This window comes from Bufo bufo, chromosome 2 (assembly GCF_905171765.1).
Source record: "Bufo bufo chromosome 2, aBufBuf1.1, whole genome shotgun sequence".
NCBI classification, from domain to species: Eukaryota; Metazoa; Chordata; class Amphibia; order Anura; family Bufonidae; genus Bufo; species Bufo bufo.
Genome location: NC_053390.1, coordinates 470,397,081 through 470,417,107, shown reverse-complemented (window position 1 = coordinate 470,417,107; position 20,027 = coordinate 470,397,081). Strand labels below are relative to the sequence as shown.

General features: G+C 45.3%; 1 protein-coding gene across 4 annotated transcripts in view; it reads left to right on the top strand.

The window, feature by feature from the left end:
* The first annotated feature begins 7,302 nt into the window (after window positions 1-7,302).
* SIRT6 (sirtuin 6) overlaps window positions 7,303-20,027 on the top strand; it is an 80,137-nt gene continuing 67,412 nt past the window's right edge. For 3 of the 4 annotated variants that reach the window (XM_040417710.1, XM_040417709.1, XM_040417712.1), the window contains exons 1-2: window positions 7,303-7,451; window positions 8,309-8,436. In XM_040417710.1, coding sequence (XP_040273644.1) covers window positions 7,386-7,451; window positions 8,309-8,436 — 194 coding nt within the window. In that variant the 5' untranslated portion in view covers window positions 7,303-7,385. Of the gene's footprint in view, window positions 7,496-8,308; window positions 8,437-20,027 lie in introns of all 4 variants that reach the window. The other variant, XM_040417711.1, reaches the window with a different exon arrangement.

Genomic DNA, 20,027 nt, shown 5'->3' with positions numbered 1-20,027 from the left:
GATAACAGAAAAAAAAGAAACCCCGCTGAACTAAATATCTAAAGGGTGGGATGTATGTGGTGTCATGGAGACTTCCAGGAAACCGGATTACCGGTGAGTGTAATACTCTTTTCCCCAGTCGTCTCCATGACACCAAGTCCTGAGAAAATATCAAAGAGAACTATTGGGGGGGGACAACCGCAGAAAGGATTTTACGTCCAAACCTTAGGTCGTCATTGGAAAAGATATCTAATCTGTAGTGCTTGGTAAAGGTATGAATCCTTTTCCAAGTTGCTGCTCTGCAAATTTGTTGTAAAGAGACTGAAGCTTTTTCCGCCCAGGAGGCGGCCATGCCTCTTGTGGAATGTGCTTTCAGGGAAGCAGGAGCTTTCTTCCCTTGGACTTTATATGCTTCAGAGATAGCTAATCTTATCCATCTAGAGATGGAGCTTTTTGCTGCTTTTTTTCCCTTATTGGGACCTGAGAACTGGACGAAAAGATTTTTGTCTACTCTCCATTGTCTGGTTGCTTCCAGATAATTTAGGACTGCTCTCCGAACATCTAATGTGTGGTAGGAGATTTCGTGTTCATTTTTTGGATTGCTGCAGAATGAGGGAAGAACAATGTCCTGTGACCTATGGAAGGTAGAGACCACCTTTGGGAGAAACGTAGGATCTAACTTGAGTACTAGTTTATCATGGAACACTGAGAAAAAGGGTTCTTGAATGGACAAGGCCTGTAGCTCACAGACTCTTCTGGCCGATGTTATTGCCATCAGGAAGATAGTTTTGACTGTAAGCCATTTGATGGGGATTGCGTCTATCGGCTTGAAGAGACCAGAAGTCAGGCCGGCCAGCACCGTATTGAGATTCCAAGGAGCTACCATGTTTTTAATTGTAGGTCTGATTCTATCCGCTGCCTTGAGAAATCTAGTTACCCAGGGATGTTCTGTTAGCCTAGTGTTATATAAGGCTCCTAGTGCCTCCTCCTTGTTTCCTGCTCAGGAGTAAAGTGTTCACTACTTTCCTGGATAACCCTAGGTTCAACAAGTTGGATTCTTCAGAATCCAGGCAGTTAATTTTAACATTCGTAGCTCTGGGTGAGTAATAGGTCCCTGACTTAGAAAGTCTGGCCTCAGAGGTAGAAGGAGAGGGGCTTCTATGCTGAGGGCTTTCAACAGCGCAAACCAACTCCTCTTGGGCCAAAGGGGAGTTATCAGAATTAACGTACAGCTTTCCTTTTGAAATTTCTGGAGCACTCTGGGGATCAGTGGAAACGGAGGGAATGCGTAGACTAGATTTGTCGTCCAATTTTGGTTGAAAGCATCTACTGCCAGAGGATGATCCCTTGGGTTAAGGGAGAAGAATTGACTTAACTGGTGATTATTTCTGGACGCAAATAGGTCAACTGTCGGTCTGCCCCATTTCCTTGTGATTAATTGGAAAGCTTCCAGGGATAACTTCCATTCTCCTGGGTCTAACGTGTCGACTCAGGTAGTCGGCCTGTACATTTAGGGATCCTTTTAGGTGAACTGCTGAAAGTGACTGTATGTTCTCCTCTGCCCAGGAAAAAATTGTGTTTGCCAGGCCCTGTAGTAGATGGTGTCTTGTGCCTCCCTGGTGTTGGATGAAGGCCACTGCTGTTGCATTGTCTGAATACACTAGGACATGATGTCCCACTGATAACCGACTCGTGTGTTTCAATGCCTCCCAAATTGCCCTCAGTTCCCTGAAATTTGAGGATTGATGCTTTATGTAATTTTTCCATTTTCCCTGGTAGGAGTTCCCTTAGACTAACGCTCCCCAACCCTGGAGGCTCGCGTCCGTTGTGATTACTACGGGTAGTTCCTGGGCCCAAAATATCCAATTTTTTAGGTTGGTCTCCTTGAGCCACCAATTCAGTGAATTCTTCACTTTTAGATCTAAAAATATTCGTCTTTCTAGAGTCGTTTGTGATCTGTTCCACTTGCTTAAAATGAATTTTTGGCGTGGTCTTAGGTGAAATTGTGCCCAGGCCATTGCTGGGATACATGCGGAAAGGCTTCCTAACACTTTCATGGCCTGTCGGATGGAACAGAATTATTCTTTCTTGAAGTTCCTCAGCGTTGTTTGAAGTTTCTTTATTTTTTGAGGTGGAAGAAAGGATCTTTGGGAGACTGTATTTAGAGTTATACCTAGGAATATCTTTTGCCTGTCCGGGGTTAAATCTGACTTCTCCCAGTTTGCCTTTTCTCTCAAACTTGCTATGGCTTCTGCCATTACCTTTGTAAAGGTTCTTGGAGCTGAGGAGATCCCAAAGGGGAGACATTTGAATTGAAAATGTTGAATGTGTTCCTTTAACTCTATTGCGAACCTCAGGAATTTCCTTGATGACCTGTGTATTGGGACATGATAGTAGGCATCCCTTAAGTCTATTGTGGCCATTACTGCGTCTTTTTTCATAAGCTTTACTGCCAACTTTAGAGTTTCCATTTAGAATTTCTGGTACTTGACAAATCTGTTTAAGTATTTTAAGTTTATTATCACTCTGGATTTCCCGTTCGTTTTTTTTTTTTATAATAAACAGACGGGAATAGAATCCTAGTCCTATCTGGTCTTCTGGGACAGGTTCTATTGCGGCCAAGCTTAACAAATCTTTGATGTTTTTTAAGGTACCAACTTGACATGTAGGAAGGGTAGTGATGACGAATTTTTGTGGAGGGGAGAGAGTAGCTCTATTCTGTAACCCTCTTCTACAATATTTAATATCCATGCATTGTTTGTTATGCGCTCCCAAGATTTTTGAAAGGAGCTGAGCCTTTCCCCCACTGGTATGGCATCATTGCTTGGTATTGGTGGAGGAGGATTCTGCTTGATTCGGGTTGAAAAGGAAATTTCTACCCCTGCCTCCCTTTGCATAGCTCCACCTTCCAAACTTTCCTTTATCTTTCTTATTTTCGGGTTGATAGTGTCGGTCACGAAAAAATTGCCTTTTTTGTTTGTATCTTTCCTCTGGGAATCCTCTTTTTTTATTAGTAGCGTTCTCTAGGATTTTGTCAAGGTCCGCTCCAAAGACATATTGACACTATCTGGTACTGGGAAAACTGCGTTCTTCCTTTCTCCTAAGCCCCCAAAAATCTCTTGTGTTGACCTAGGTATCTTCGGCATTTCCATCTGAATGGTAGCTCTAATAGCTCTGATAAGCTCGTCAATGTCATCTGAATTGAACAAAAAGCGTTTGTATTCACTATCTTCATCTGAGGATGCGAATTGTTTTTGTACTGACTCAGAGTCCGAAACTGCCAGGCCCTCGGAGTCTGAGTCAGAGATAAGTAACCGACTACTGCGGGTGTCCTGAGGGGGAGTAATTTTTGGGGGGGTTGGTTCCTTAGACGATAAGGCCAGCTGAACCTCCTCTTTAACTACTTTCCTAATGTCTTCAAGGAAGCTGGAAGATTCGGATTTAACGACACTAGACGTGCATTCTTTACAAAGGGGTTTAGACCCTGTATTGGACAGTCGTTTACAGCAGATACCACATTTTCTGGATTTCTTAGTGGTAGAAGCTGAATCCTTTTCTCCCTGAAAGGTAAGGGAGGGAAGGATGAGCAGACCAAACCAGCATTATATAACATGTGCCTGAGAGCAGGCGTGAGGGGGGTACTCATCTCGACTCCCGACCGCTTCCAGGGGCGCACTCCAAATAGGAACAAGCCGCGCTGTGCAGGGAGCCATTCTGCAGGTCCTATGGGTTTTTATAGTTTCCTTTACCCTTCCAGGACCTGCGGCGCATGTTGATGACGTCAGGACGCTCTGCCCCGCCCCCCGGCGTCTGACATCATCCTCCTGCCGGCCGGAAGGGACACATCTCAGTGCCGATCCGCCGTAATCTTCTTTTCCCCTCTGCATTAAGTCCCCCTGGACCGCCGCAGAGGGGATCTTCGCAGGGGGGAAAATCACGATGCACCCGAGCCCAGGCCTAATCCGGAGGAGGAGGGAGAGCTGCACTGCAGATCCGACCTCGGCCTGAAAGAAAAACCAGGTGAGCCCGCTAGAGCTCCGTGCACCTCTCCGGCTTCCTATCCTGATGGGACAGGAAAAACACTGGCGATGGAAGGAGGGGGTGGGGTTTTTAACCTCTCTGTTTTTCCTGTCCAATCAGAAGGAAGTCAATCTCAGGATTTGGTGTCATGGAGACGACTGGGGAAAGGTAAGTATAAAGTTAGCGGGGGGGGGGGGGGTTTGAAGGGGACACCTGTGATTTGAAGAACTGGGCTGATGGCGCTGGAGGACATGGATGATAATGGCAATGGCATGGAGGGGCTGATGGCGCTGGGGGAGTGGGGGACAGGACATGTATGGCATAGAAGGGCTGATGGCGCTGGGTGGGGTACATGGCATGGAGGGGCTGATCTAATGGCACTGGGGGAGTGACAGACATGGGGATGGCATGGAGGTACTGGGGGGAGGGGACACAATGGATAGCATGGAGGCACTGGGGGAGGGGGATACAATGGATGGCATGGATGGGCAGATGGCAATGGGGGAGTGGGGGACATGGCATGGAGGCAGGGGCTGATCTGATGGCACTGGGGGAGTGGGAGACATGGCAATTGGGCTGGCATAGAGGGGCTGATGGCAATGGGGGAGTGCGGGACATAGTGGATGTACTGGGGAAGGGGGACATGGCAATGGAGGGGCTGATGGCACTGGGGGACATGGCATGGAGGGGCTGATCTGATGGCACTGGTGGTGGGGGACATAGTGGATGGCATTGAGGCACTGGGGAAGGGGGACATGGCAATGGATGGCACTGGGGGAGTGGGAGACATGGCAATTGGGCTGTCAATGGATGGCATGGAGGGGCATACCTTGGAGACACATTCTGGAAGAAGAACAGCCTGCTGGAGTATACCGTATTGGGTATAGCCGGATACAACCAGCTATATGCTCTCATTGACTATTATGTGGTCCAAGGCCATCTGTCCATGTTCCGGCATACATGCTGGGTATCATCCAAAGCATTTTTTTTTGTGCTGCCAAAACCCAGCTTGAATGCTGTAACAAGGCCGGACCCCATTACAGTCAATCGCTGCAGCAGCCGGCAGTATCCAGCTATACCCGATATGGTACATTCTGGCCGGCTGTTCTTCTGACAGAATGTATATTGCAGCTGTGAAAGTGCGCAATTATTTGCTATACCACTGTAAGAAATAAAAATATTGTTTTTATAAAGGAATACGTTATTTTAAGAAGGTTTTTCTTATTAGAGTACTCGATTAATTGTAAAAATAATCGGTAGAATACTTGATTACTAAAATAATCGTTTACTGCAGTCCTAGTCCAGATCACCTTTTTTTCCCCCTTATGCTCCCTATTACCCCACAGTCAGTGCTCAAAGCTGTACTGAAATACACAGTCCGAACTGCCATGCTATAATAGTCGAGAGAAATCAAGTAAGCATTCACGGCAGATCGGATGCTGTATTTCAGTGCAGCTCTAAGTGCTGACAGCAGAGGAACAGGGGGCAGTAGGAAAAAAACAGCAATCTGGACTCCTCATCTGCAGTACTTCACAAGTATTACAGCAGATAACAGTCCAGGATTGTGGTGACAGTATAATTCTGTAAATTGAAGCCACTTTGTAAATTAGTGATATGGAACGAATATTAATACTATTGCTGGAGAGAGGGGGGGGGGGGGGGCAATGCTGGCATTAAAACACTGGGGAGAGAAGCTGGGGCTGCTGTTCAGTGTATATCTATTCACATGTCAGACACTTCCACAAGTTCTTGGGCAGCCAGGGCGCTGTAACAATGAGTGTTCATAGGCTGGGGGGAAAAAAGATTAATAGAAAAATAAAACACACAATTACACACAAGCTTTATACTGATCTGAAGCAACTCCACTTCATGGGCCACCCCCAACATACAGACCCATTCTGCAAAACATCTCTACTCCCCAATGTACAGTCCCATGTGTATAACATCAATCGCCTCCCTCCAGCCTCCTCCAAAATACAGTCCCATGTAAATAACATCAATCCCCTCCCTCCAGCCTCCTCCAAAATACAGTCCCATGTAAATAACATCAATCCCCTCCCTCCAGACTCCTCCAAAATACAGTCCCATGTAAATAACATCAATCGCCTCCCTCCAGCCTCCTCCAAAATACCGTCCCATGTAAATAACATCAATCCCCTCCCTCCAGCCTCCTCCAAAATACAGTCCCATGTAAATAACATCAATCCCCTCCCTCCAGCCTCCTCCAAAATACAGTCCCATGTAAATAACATCAATCCCCTCCCTCCAGCCTCCTCCAAAATACAGTCCCATGTGTAAAACATCAATCGCCTCCCTCCAGCCTCCTCCAAAATACAGTCCCATGTGTAAAACATCAATCGCCTCCCTCCAGCCTCCTCCAAAATACAGTCCCATGTGTATAACATCAATCGCCTCCCTCCAGCCTCCTCCAAAATACAGTCCCATGTAAATAACATCAATCCCCTCCCCCCAGCCTCTTCCAAAATACAGTCCCATGTGTATAACATCAATCCCCTCCCTCCAGCCTCCTCCAAAATAAAGTCCCATGTAAATAACATCAATCCCCTCCCTCCAGCCTCCTCCAAAATACAGTCCCATGTAAATAACATAAATCCCCTCCATCCAGCCTCCTCCAACATACAGTCCTATGTGTTTAACATCAATCGCCTCCCTCCAAAATACAGTCCCATGTGTATAACATCAATCCCCTCCCTCCAGCCTCCTCCAAAATAAAGTCCCATGTAAATAACATAAATCCCCTCCCTCCAGCCTCCTCTAAAATACAGTCCCATGTAAATAACATCAAGCCCCTCCCTCCAGCCTCCTCCAACACACATTCCCATGTAAATAACATCAAGCCCCTTCAACATACAGTGCCCTGTAAAAACATCACCCATCTCCCTTCAACCACCTTCAAAAAGACTTGCATGAGAAGAAAAAAAAACACCCACTCTCCTCTCCACCAACCTGCTCTGACCTTAGTTTCTCCAGTAATCTGTTGGTCCCGCCCATTAGACGAGACCCCGCCTCTTCCTGTGACATCGTACCTACCAGGAGCACTATTCTGCTGCTAGATCTGTATGCGCCCTAAGGACATCCTGACGTCACGGAGGTCACGTGACATGCTAAAGTCAGGTGGCTTGAACGTAGCGGCAGGGTAACATCTACGTCATGAGGGCTGTGGTAACAAAGATCTAAGTAATGAGTAATACAATACAAAATGAAGGACGTCACGTGACCCGGTGACATCATAAGGCCCTTGCGGCGCATGGGATTTAGACACTACCCCATAATCTAGTGTGGCCCGCCTCTTCCTGTGGTGTGTTTCTTTCTATGAGCGGTTCCTTACTACCCTGAACTCTCTTGTCTTGTAGGAGATAGCGCTGATGTCTGTGAACTATGCAGCTGGTTTGTCCCCCTATAGTGAGAAAGGGCGCTGCGGTCTGCCGGAGGTGAGTGCTAGCTGCATGGATCACTACAACCGCCACCCTTCTGTGTAAGGATGTTCCGCCACTTATTACCCCGTGTAGGAAGACGCAGGCTTTTATACGTCCCTAGATGGCGCTGTTGTGTGTGAGGAGCTCTTTATTCAGCCGTGCAGAATGTAAATGCAGCAGAAATACTAAAGCCCTGTCTGGATGTAAAATGTGTTCCCAGAAGTAGAGCCCCTTAAAGGGAACCTGTCACCGGGATTTTGGGTATAGAGCTGAGGACATGGGTTGCTAGATGGCCGCTAGCACATCTGCAATACCCAGTCCCCATAGCTCTGTGTGCTTTTATTGTGTATAAAAACCGATTTAATACATATGCAAATTAACCAGAGAGGAGTCCTGTCCCTGAGATGAGTCCAGCGTGAAGGAGCCCAGCACCGCCCCGCATCCTCAGAATCTCCTCCTTGCTCCCCAACGTCAGAAAGCTAGAGCGGCGTAATTTCGTGATGCGCAGTTTGTTCCCTGAGGCTGATGACAACACTGCGCATGTGCTAGCTTGCGCATCGTGAGATTACAGCTTTCTGAATTCAGGGAGCAAGGAGGAGATTCTGAGGATGCGGGGCTCCTTCACGCTGGACTCATCTCAGACAGGACTCTTCTCAGGTTAATTTACATATGTTTCAAATCAGTTTTTTTACACAATAAAAGCACACAGAGCTATGTGGACTGGGTATTGCAGATGTGCTAGCGGCCATCTAGCAACCCATGTCCTCAGCTCTGTACCCAAAATCCCGGTGACAGGTTCCCTTTAGTCTAAACAATTTTCTGCCAATAGATTCATATTTGTCTAACGTTTAAAATTTTCTTACATTTTCTAGATTTTTGACTCTTCAGAAGAGTTGCAACAAAAAGTGGAGGACCTTGCTGATATGGTTCGGAAAGCTTCAAATATTGTCGTTCACACAGGAGCTGGAATAAGCACTTCATGTGGGATCCCAGATTTTAGGTTAAACATATGATACTGAATATAAAATTACTCTTTTGGTTAATAAACGCCCATGGGTTTGTTGCATTCACACCTCAATACCTGCATACATACATCAGTATGTTGTGTGCATGCAGGTATTGAGGTGTGAATGCAACAAACCCGTGGGTGGCCTTTCACCGTCAACATGATACACTGTTTAATTCTTTAAGTCAACCTGCCAGCTCCCCCTTAAGGCTTATTCCCTTGACTATATGTGATGCAATTGCCTGATAATAATTTGTACTTTATAACTTTATAATCATTCTGCCTTTGCTTTAATAGAAGTCAGCTCTCCTTGCATTGATCTCCTGGTGAGCTTGTGATGGGCTTGTTTACTCACAGAAGCCAATCAAAGGAGAGAGAGAGCTGCAGCAGAAAAAGAAGAGGACAGCAGCCTTAAAGGGAACCTGTCACCGGGATTTTGGGTATAGAGCTGAGGACTTGGGTTGCTAGATCGCCGCTAGCACATCCGCAATATCCAGTCCCCATAGCTCTATGTGCTTTTATTGTGTATAAAAACCAATTTGATACATATGCAAATTAACCTGAGATGAGTCAGAGCTTGAAAATATGACTCTTCTCTGGTCACACAAGTAAGATATGACTCTTTTATGTTAATTTGCATATGTATCAAATCAGTTTTTTAACACAATAAAAGCACACAGAGCTATGGGGACTGGGTATTGCGGATGTGCTAGTGGCCATCTAGCAACCCATGTCCTCAGCTCTGTACACCAAATCCCGGTGACAGGTTCCCTTTAACCACTTCAGCCCCCAGTGCTTAAACACCCTGAAAGACCAGGCCACTTTTTACACTTCTGACCTACACTACTTTCACCGTTTATTGCTCGGTCATGCAACTTACCACCCAAATGAATTTTACCTCCTTTTCTTCTCACTAATAGAGCTTTCATTTGGTGGTATTTCATTGCTGCTGACATTTTTACTTTTTTTGTTATTAATCGAAATTTAACGATTTTTTTGCAAAAAAATGACATTTTTCACTTTCAGTTGTAAAATTTTGCAAAAAAAACGAGATCCATATAGAAATTTTGCTCTAAATTTATAGTTCTACATGTCTTTGATAAAAAAAAAATGTTTGGGTAAAAAAAAAATGGTTTGGGTAAAAGTTATAGCGTTTACAAACTATGGTACAAAAATGTGAATTTCCGCTTTTTGAAGCAGCTCTGACTTTCTGAGCACCTGTCATGTTTCCTGAGGTTCTACAATGGCCAGACAGTACAAACACCCCACAAATGACCCCATTTCGGAAAGTACACACCCTAAGGTATTCGCTGATGGGCATAGTGAGTTCATAGAACTTTTTATTTTTTGTCACAAGTTAGCGGAAAATGATGATTTTTTTCTTTTTTTTTTTTTCTTACAAAGTCTCATATTCCACTAACTTGTGACAAAAAATAAAAACTTCTATGAACTCACTATGCCCATCACGAAATACCTTGGGGTCTCTTCTTTCCAAAATGGGGTCACTTGTGGGGTAGTTATACTGCTCTGGCATTCTAGGGGCCCAAATGTGTGGTAAGGAGTTTGAAATCAAATTCTGAAAAAAATGACCTGTCAAATCCGAAAGGTGCTCTTTGGAATATGGGCCCCTTTGCCCACCTAGGCTGCAAAAAAGTGTCACACATCTGGTATCTCCGTACTCAGGAGAAGGTGGGGAATGTGTTTTGGGGTGTCATTTTATATATACCCATGCTGGGTAAGAGAAATATCTTGGCAAAAGACAACTTTTCCCATTTTTTTATACAAAGTTGGCATTTGACCAAGATATTTATCTCACCCAGCATGGGTATATATAAAATGACACCCCAAAACACATTCCCCACCTTCTCCTGAGTACGGAGATACCAGATGTGTGACACTTTTTTGCAGCCTAGGTGGGCAAAGGGGCCCATATTCCAAAGAGCACCTTTCGGATTTGACAGGTCATTTTTTTCAGAATTTGATTTCAAACTCCTTACCACACATTTGGGCCCCTAGAATGCCAGGGCAGTATAACTACCCCACAAGTGACCCCATTTTGGAAAGAAGACACCCCAAGGTATTCCGTGAGGGGCATGGCGAGTTCCTAGAATTTTTTATTTTTTGTCACAAGTTAGTGGAAAATGATGATTTTTTTTTTTTTTTTTTTTTTTTTTTCATACAAAGTCTCATATTCCACTAACTTGTGACAAAAAATAAAAACTTCCATGAACTCACTATGCCCATCAGCGAATACCTTGGGGTCTCTTCTTTCCAAAATGGGGTCACTTGTGGGGTAGTTATACTGCCCTGGCATTCTAGGGGCCCAAATGTGTGGTAAGGAGTTTGAAATCAAATTCAGTAAAAAATGACCTATGAAATCCAAAAGGTGCTCTTTGGAATGTGGGCCCCTTTGCCCACCTAGGCTGCAAAAAAGTGTCACACATCTGGTATCCCCGTACTCAGGAGAAGTTGAGGAATGTGTTTTGGGGTGTCTTTTTACATATACCCATGCTGGGTGAGATAAATATCGTGGTCAAATGCCAACTTTGTATAAAAAAATGGGAAAAGTTGTCTTTTGCCAAGATATTTCTCTCACCCAGCATGGGTATATGTAAAATGACACCCCAAAACACATTCCCCACCTTCTCCTGAGTACGGAGATACCAGATGTGTGACACTTTTTTGCAGCCTAGGTGGGCAAAGGGGCCCATATTCCAAAGAGCACCTTTCGGATTTGACAGGTCATTTTTTTCAGAATTTGATTTCAAACTCCTTACCACACATTTGGGCCCCTAGAATGCCAGGGCAGTATAACTACCCCACAAGTGACCCCATTTTGGAAAGAAGAGACCCCAAGGTATTCGCTGATGGGCATAGTGAGTTCATGGAAATTTTTATTTTTTGTCACAAGTTAGTGGAATATGAGACTTTGTATGAAAAAAAAAAAAAAATCATCATTTTCCACTAACTTGTGACAAAAAATTAAAAATTCTAGGAACTTGCCATGCCCCTCACGGAATACCTTGGGGTCTCTTCTTTCCAAAATGGGGTCACTTGTGGGGTAGTTATACTGCCCTGGCATTTTCCAGGGGCCCTAATGTCTGGTAAGTAGGTAAATGACCTGTGAAATCCGAAAGGTGCTCTTTGGAATGTGGGCCCCTTTGCCCACCTAGGCTGCAAAAAAGTGTCACACATCTGGTATCTCCGTACTCAGGAGAAGGTGGGGAATGTGTTTTGTGGTGTCATTTTACATATACCCATGCTGGGTGAGAGAAATATCTTGGCAAAAGACAACTTTTCCCATTTTTTTTATACAAAGTTGGCATTTGACCAAGATATTTATCTCACCCAGCATGGGTATATGTAAAATGACACCCCAAAACATATTCCCCAACTTCTGCTGAATACGGAGATACCACATGTGTGACACTTTTTTGCAGCCTAGGTGGGCAAAGGTGCCCAAATTCCTTTTAGGAGGGCATTTTTAGACATTTGGATACCAGACTTCTTCTCACGCTTTGGGGCCCCTAAAATGCCAGGGCAGTATAAATACCCCACATGTGACCCCATTTTGGAAAGAAGACACCCCAAGGTATTTAATGAGGGGCATGGCGAGTTCATTGAAAAAAAAATTTTTGGCACAAGTTAGCGGAAATAGATTTTTTTGATTTTGTTCTCACAAAGTCTCCCTTTCCGCTAACTTGGGACAAAAATTTCAATCTTTCATGGACTCAATATGCCCCTCAGCGAATACCTTGGGGTGTCTTCTTTCCAAAATGGTGTTATTTGTGAGGTGTTTGTACTGCCCTGGCATTTGAGGGTCTCCGCAATCATTACATGTATGCCCAGCATTAGGAGTTTCTGCTATTCTCCTTTATATTGAGCATACGGGTAATGAGATTTTTTTTTTCCGTTCAGCCTCTGGGCTGAAAGAAAAAAATGAACGGCACAGATTTCTTCATTCGCATCGATCAATGTGGATGAAAAAATCTCTGCCAAAAAAAGAAAAAGGAGGGGAAAGGCGTCTGCCAGGACATAGGAGCTCCGCCCAACATCCATACCCACTTAGCTCGTATGCCCTGGCAAACCAGATTTCTCCATTCACATCAATCGATGTGGATGAATAAATCATTGCCGGGATTTTTTTTTTTATATATACAAAGTGTTTGCCAAAGTATATGAACACCGCCACCTCCTCAGCTCATATGCCTCGGCAAACATATCTTTTACTGCAGAGGAGAAATCTCGTCTTGCAGCGCCGCATACACCGACTTGCGTGTAATCTGACAGCAGCGCAATGCTTCTGTCCGAATGCACATCAGTGCTGCAGCTAGTCGATCGGTTGGTCCACCTGAAAGGTAAAAAAAACAAAACAAAAAAGAAAAAACCAGGCCGCAAAGCAATAACTTTATTAACTGTTGAACAGAACATAGAAACTTTTTTAACTGAACATTTAACTTTTTTACTTACCGGTATTTTTTTTTTTGTTTAGTTTTTTTTACCTTTTATAGAACAAACCTCTCCTTCCCCATGGGACAATGTGCAAAGCGCAAATCGCCCAAAGATGTGGCGAAGTACGTTATGCACTTTATCCCAGGTGAAAGGAGAGGTTTGCAGCAGCTGTGAGTGAATGGGCCCTAATAGCCCTGTGTGCCTGTCCTGGTGAGATGTGATCCCTATGCTAGGTGTACCTGTGTGTGGTACTTCCGGAAACACTCTCCATAGCATAGGGCAGGGTGGTCATCACAGTCAGGACAGAAATAGCGGGTGTCACGCCTTATTCCACTCCTGCTACAGACACGACATCTTTTTCGGGGTGACGGTTGGGTTGAGGTACAGGAACGACACTGGGGAAATGTCGCTCGTGTAGACGGCTAACTACACTGGTGGATGGGGCCACGGAACCTCCTGGGTAAAGGAGGTTCTCGATGATCTCTTCCTGGAATTTGAGGAAGGATCCTGTTCTCCCAGCCTTACTGTAGAGAACAAAACTATTGTAGAGCGCCAATTGAATTAAATATACAGACACCTTCTTATACCAGCGTCTGGTTCTGCGGGAAACTAAATACGGAGACAACATCTGGTCATTGAAGTCCACCCCTCCCATGAGCGCATTATAGTCGTGGACACAGAGGGGCTTTTCAATGACACGGGTTGCTCGCTCAATTTGGATTGTCGTGTCTGCGTGAATGGAGGAGAGCATGTAAACGTCACGCTTGTCTCTCCATTTCACCGCGAGCAGTTCTTCGTTACACAAGGCAGCCCTCTGCCCCCTTGCAAGACGGGTGGTTACAAGCCGTTGGGGGAAGCCCACGCGACTAGTTCGCGCGGTGCCACAGGCGCAAATCCGTTCTAGAAACAAATGCCTAAAGAGGGCCACACTTGTGTAGAAATTGTCCACATAAAGATGGTACCCCTTGCGGAATAAGGGTGACACCAAGTCCCAGACTGTCTTCCCACTGCTCCCCAGGTAGTCAGGGCAACCGACCGGCTCCAGGGTCTGATCTTTTCCCTCATAGATCCGAAATTTGTGGGTATAGCCTGTGGCCCTTTCACAGAGCTTATACAATTTGACCCCATACCGGGCACGCTTGCTTGGGATGTATTGTTTGAAGCCAAGGCGCCCGGTAAAATGTATTAGGGACTCGTCTACGCAGATGTTTTGCTCAGGGGTATACAAATCTGCAAATTTCAGGTTGAAATGGTCTATGAGGGGCCGAATTTTGTGGAGCCGGTCAAAAGCAGGGTGGCCTCTGGGACGGGAGGTGGTATTGTCGCTAAAATGCAGAAAACGTAGGATGGTCTCAAATCGTGTCCTGGACATAGCAGCAGAGAACATGGGCATGTGATGAATTGGGTGCGTTGACCAATATGACCGCAATTCATGCTTTTTTGTCAGGCCCATGTTGAGGAGAAGGCCCAAAAAAATTTTAAGTTCGGAAACTTGGACTGGTTTCCACCGGAAAGGCTGGGCATAATAGCTTCCCGGGTTAGCGGTTATAAATTGTGTGGCATACTGGTTGGTCTCTGCCACGACTAAGTCCAAGAGCTCCGCAGTCAAGAACAGCTCAAAAAATCCCAAGGCCGAACCGATTTGAGCCGTCTCAACCCGAACTCCAGACTGGGCGGTGAAAGGGGGAACTACTGGTGCGGCTGAAGTTGGTGACTGCCAATCAGGATTTGCCAGCACCTCAGGGACTCTAGGGGCTCTACGGGCCCGTCTTTGCGGTGGCTGCGACGGGGTAACTATTGCACGTGCCACCGTACCAGCTTCAACTGCCCTTCTGGTGCTCGCTACTTCACCAGGTTGTACGGCAGTGCTGGTACTAGGTCCAGGAAGGGCTGCGCTGCTGGTGTATGCCTCACCACGTGATCCGGCAGCGACAGCCCCACTCTGCTGCTCTTGAAGCGGATCCTGCGTAACCTGTGGTCTAGCGACATGGGGCCGGGTACGCCTGGTGCTGCCAGGGACCTCCACCTCCTCGTCCGAACTTTGGGTCAGAGAGCCACTGCTTTCCACAGGTTCATATTCTGACCCGCTAGATTCGTCAGATGAGGGTTCCCACTCCTCATCCGACTGGGTCAGAATCCTGTAGGCCTCTTCAGAAGAATACCCCCTGTTTGACATTTTGGACTACTAAATTTAGGGGTATTCCCTGAGACTACCCAAGAAAAAAAGCAAACCTGTCTTACAAAGGGGAGGCTAGCGAAGTACCGGAGGCTGCTGCGGTTGATAAAAAATATCAAAACTGATTTTTTTATCGCCGCAGTGCGTGTAAAATGAATGTGCAGTGATCAAAAAAAATATATTTTTTGTCACTGCGGTGGGGCGGGCGTGGGTGAACGCACGTGTGGGCGACCGATCAGGCCTGATCGGGCAAACACTGCGTTTTGGGTGGAGGGCGAGCTAAGGTGACACTAATACTATTATAGATCTGACCGTGATCAGTTTTGATCACTTACAGATACTATAAAAGTACAAATGCTGATTAGCGATACGCTAAACAGCGAATAAAAGTGACTGCGGTGCGGTGGGGTGGGCGCTAACTGACGCTAACTACCTAACCAAGGGGCCTAAACTATCCCTAAAACCTAACAGCCAATACCAGTGAAAAAAAAAAAGTGACAGTTTACACTGATCACTTTTTTTCCTTTCACTAGTGATTGACAGGGGCGATCAAAGGGGTGATCAAAGGGTTAATTGGGGTGCAGGTGGGTGATCTGGGGCTAAGGTGTAGTGTTGGTGCTACTCACAGTTCAGTCTGCTCCTGTGCTGGATCCAACCGACGAAAAGGACCAGCACAGGAGCAGACAAGCCATATAACAGATCATATTTACTAATATGATCTGTTATATGACTTTGGATTGGATTTTTTGAAAATCGCTAGCCTGCCAGCCAATGATCGTTGCTGGCAGGCTGGTGACGAAATACTTCTTTTAATTTTGCCGGCCCGCGATGCGCATGCGCGGGCCGGCTTTGAGCGAAATCTCGCGTCTCGCGAGATGACGCGTATATGCGTGACTCTGCGCAGCGCTGCCACCTCCGGAACGCAATCCTGCGTTAGGCGGTCCGGAGGTGGTTAACAAAAGATGAAACCAGGAAGGCGGGGGGGGAGAGGAATGTTGCAGTTACCCTGAAGCTAGGCACTGAAGCTAAACTGTAGTCCCAGAGGATAACTCTGTCCTGATACAGCTAATTCAAAGTGGTATTCAGGTTGCAACAAGTTTTCCCCTACTGTTAGATTTAGGGATCTGACCACTGGAACCCCCGGACGATTTAATTTCTGAGTCAACCTACATGTATTTGTAGGACCCTCTAGACCTTTCTTTTGTACCATTTATATGACAGATATAATATTAACCCCTTAAGGACACATGACGTACCGGTACGGCATGTTTCCCGAGTCCTTAAGGACACATGACGTACCGGTACGTCATGTGTTGTTCCGATCACTGCCGCCCGGCGGGCGGTGATCGGAACAAGGTGCCTGCTCAAATCATTGAGCAGACACCTCGGCTAAATGCGCGGGGGGGTCCCGTGACCCCCCCCCCCATGTCGTTGATCGCAACAAACTGCAGGTCAATTCAGACCTGCGGTTTGCTGCGCTTTCTGCAGTTTCTGAATTGAAATAAAGATTTTTCACCCCCCTGCACCCCTGAATGATTTTATACCGGCGGGTTGTGCAGGGGCGGGGGCCGCCTCCTCTTGAATATTCATTGGTGTCCAGTGGTTATACCAGGGTGTCAGCACAATGCTGACACTCTGGTATAAACGGCTGACATCTGTGCTGTGATATCAGTTGTTTAACCCTTTCCATACCGCGGTCCGTACGGACCGCTGTATGGAAAAGGTTAACAGTCAGGGTCAGGGAGCTCCCTGCCTCTCCCATCGGGGGGCTGCTGTGCCTTTGCAGCCCCCAGACAGGATGGGGTGACAGAGGGAGGGAGCCCCCTCCTTACCCTTCCCCGTCTGCTCAGTTGTGGCAGATGGGGAAGGTTCCCATGGCAACAGGACACCTTCTCAGGCATCCTGCTGTCCATGGTGCTGAACAGATCTGTGCTGAAGGCATAGATCTGTTCAAAGTGTAAGTAAAATACAGTACAATACACTATATAGTGTACTGTATTATACAGACATCAGACCCACTGGATCTTCAAGAACCAAGTGGGTCTGGGTAAAAAAAAAAGTGAAATAAAGTAAAGATAAAAAAAAACACTTATCACTAAATAAAAAAATAAAATACACTACACATATTAGTATCGCTGCGTCCGTAACAACCTGATCTATAAAAACGGTCATGTTACTTTCCCCGCACGGTGAATTAAAATTTTGCCCACTTTACTTCCCAAAAAAGGTAATAAAAGCGATCAAAAAAGTCGCATGTGCCCCAAAATAGTGCCAATCAAACCGTCATCTCATCCCACAAAAAATGAGACCCTACCTAAAGATAATCGCCCAAAAACTGAAAAAACTATGGCTCTCAGACTATGGAGACACTAAAACATGATTTTTTTTTTTTTGTTTCAAAAATGAAATCATTGTGTAAAACTTACATAAAAAAATAAAAAAATTGTATACATATTAGGTATCGCCGCGTCCGTGACAACCTGCTCTATAAAAATACCACATGATCTAACCTGTCAGACGAATGTTGTAAATAACAAAAAAAAAAACGGTGCCAAAAAATCTATTTCTTGTTACCTTGCCTCACAAAAAGTGTAATATAGAGCAACCAAAAATCATATGTACCCTAAACTAGTTCCAACAAAACTGCCACCCTATCCCGTAGTTTCTAAAATGGAGTCACTTTTTTGGAGTTTCTACTCTAGGGGTGCATCAGGGAGGCTTCAAATGGGACATGGTGTCAAAAAAACCAGTCCAGCAAAACCTGCCTTCCAAAAACCGTATGGCATTCCTTTCCTTCTGCGCCCTGCCGTGTGCCCGTACAGCAGTTTACGACCACATATGTGGTGTTTCTGTAAACTACAGAATCAGAGCCATAAATATTGAGTTTGGTTTGGCTGTTAACCCTTGCTTTGTAACTGGGAAAAAAAGTATTAAAATGGAAAATCTGCCAAAAAAGTGAAATTTCGAAATTGTATCTCTATTTTCCATTAATTCTTGTGGAACACCTAAATGGTTAACAAAGTTTGTAAAATCAGTTTTGAATACCTTGAGGGGTGTAGTTTCTTAGATGGGGTCCCTTTTATGGAGTTTCTACTCTAGGGGGGCTTCAAATGGGACATGGTGTTAATAAACCAGTCCTGCAAAATCTGCCTTCCGAAAATCATACGGCGCACCTTTCCCTCTACGCCCTACTGTGTGCTAGTACAATAGTTTACGGCCACATATGGGGTGTTTCTGCAAACTACAGAATCGAGGCAATAAATATAGCATTTTGTTTGGCTGTTAACCCTTGCTTTGTTACTGGAAAAAATTGATTAAAATGGAAAATTTGCCAAAAAATCAAAATTCTGAAATGTTATCACCATTTGCCATTAACTCTTGTGGAACACCTAAAGGGTTAACAACGTTTGTAAAATCTGATGGATTGCAGTGTGTCTGTCACCATGGAAACGAGCAGTGTATAATGTGAGGGAAAAATGAATCCAGCCAACAAAAGAAGCAATATGGATGATAACAATACATTAGTAAGGGTACTTTCACACTTGCGGCAGGACGGATCCGACATGCTGTTCACCATGTCGGATCCGTCCTGCGGCTGTTTCGCCGGGCCGCCGCTCCGTCCCCATTGACTATAATGGGGACGGGGGCGGAGCTCCGGCGCAGCACGGCGGTGCACGGCTTAAGGCCGCCGGACTAAAATTACTGCATGTCAGGTTTTTTAGTCCGGCGGCTTTCTCCGTGCTCCGCCGTGCTGCGCCGGAGCTCCGCCCCCGTCCCCATTATAGTCAATGGGGATGGAGCGGGGGCACGGCGAAACAGCCGCAGGACGGATACGACATGGTGAACAGCATGTCGGATCCGTCCTGCCGCAAGTGTGAAACTAGCCTAAGAGTCTTGTATTAACTTTCTCTACATGATAAATGCCACGTGCCGAAGTGAGACAACCTCTTTAACTCCTTAACCACCTCAGCCCCTATAGCTTAAACACCCTTAATGACCAGGCCATTTTTTACACTTCTGACCTACACTACTTTGACCGTTTATTGCTCGGTCATGCAACTTACCACCCAAATGAATTTTACCTCCTTTTCTTCTCACTAATAGAGCTTTCATTTGGTGGTATTTCATTGCTGCTGAGATTTTTACTTTTTTTGTTATTAATCGAAATTTAACATATGGGGTGTCATTTTACATATACCCATGCTGGGTGAGATAAATATCTTGGTCAAATGCCAACTTTGTATAAAAAAATGGGAAAAGTTGTCTTTTGCCAAGATATTTCTCTCACCCAGCATGGGTATATGTAAAATGACACCCCAAAACACATTGCCCAACTTCTCCTGAGTACGGAGATACCAGATGTGTGACACTTTTTTGCAGCCTAGGTGGGCAAAGGGGCCCACATTCCAAAGAGCACCTTTCGGATTTCACCGGTCATTTTTTACACATTTTGATTTCAAACTACTTACCACACATTTGGGCCCCTAGAATGCCAGGGCAGTATAACTACCCCACAAGTGACCCCATTTTGGAAAGAAGACACCCCAAAGTATTTCGTGATGGGCATAGTTAGCTCATGGAAGTTTTTATTTTTTGTCACAAGTTAGTGGAATATGAGACTTTGTAAGGAAAAAAAAAAATATATATATATATATATATATATATATATATATATATATATATATATTTAAAAAAAAAATCATAATTTTCCGCTAACTTGTGACAAAAAATAAAAAATTCTAGGAACTCGCCATGCCCCTCACGGAATACCTTGGGGTGTCTTCTTTCCAAAATGGGGTCACTTGTGGGGTAGTTATACTGCCCTGGCATTTTCCAGGGGCCCTAATGTGTGGTAAGTAGGTAAATGACCTGTGAAATCCGAAAGGTGCTATTTGGAATGTGGGCCCCTTTGCCCACCTAGGCTGCAAAAAAGTGTCACACGTGGTATCGCCGTATT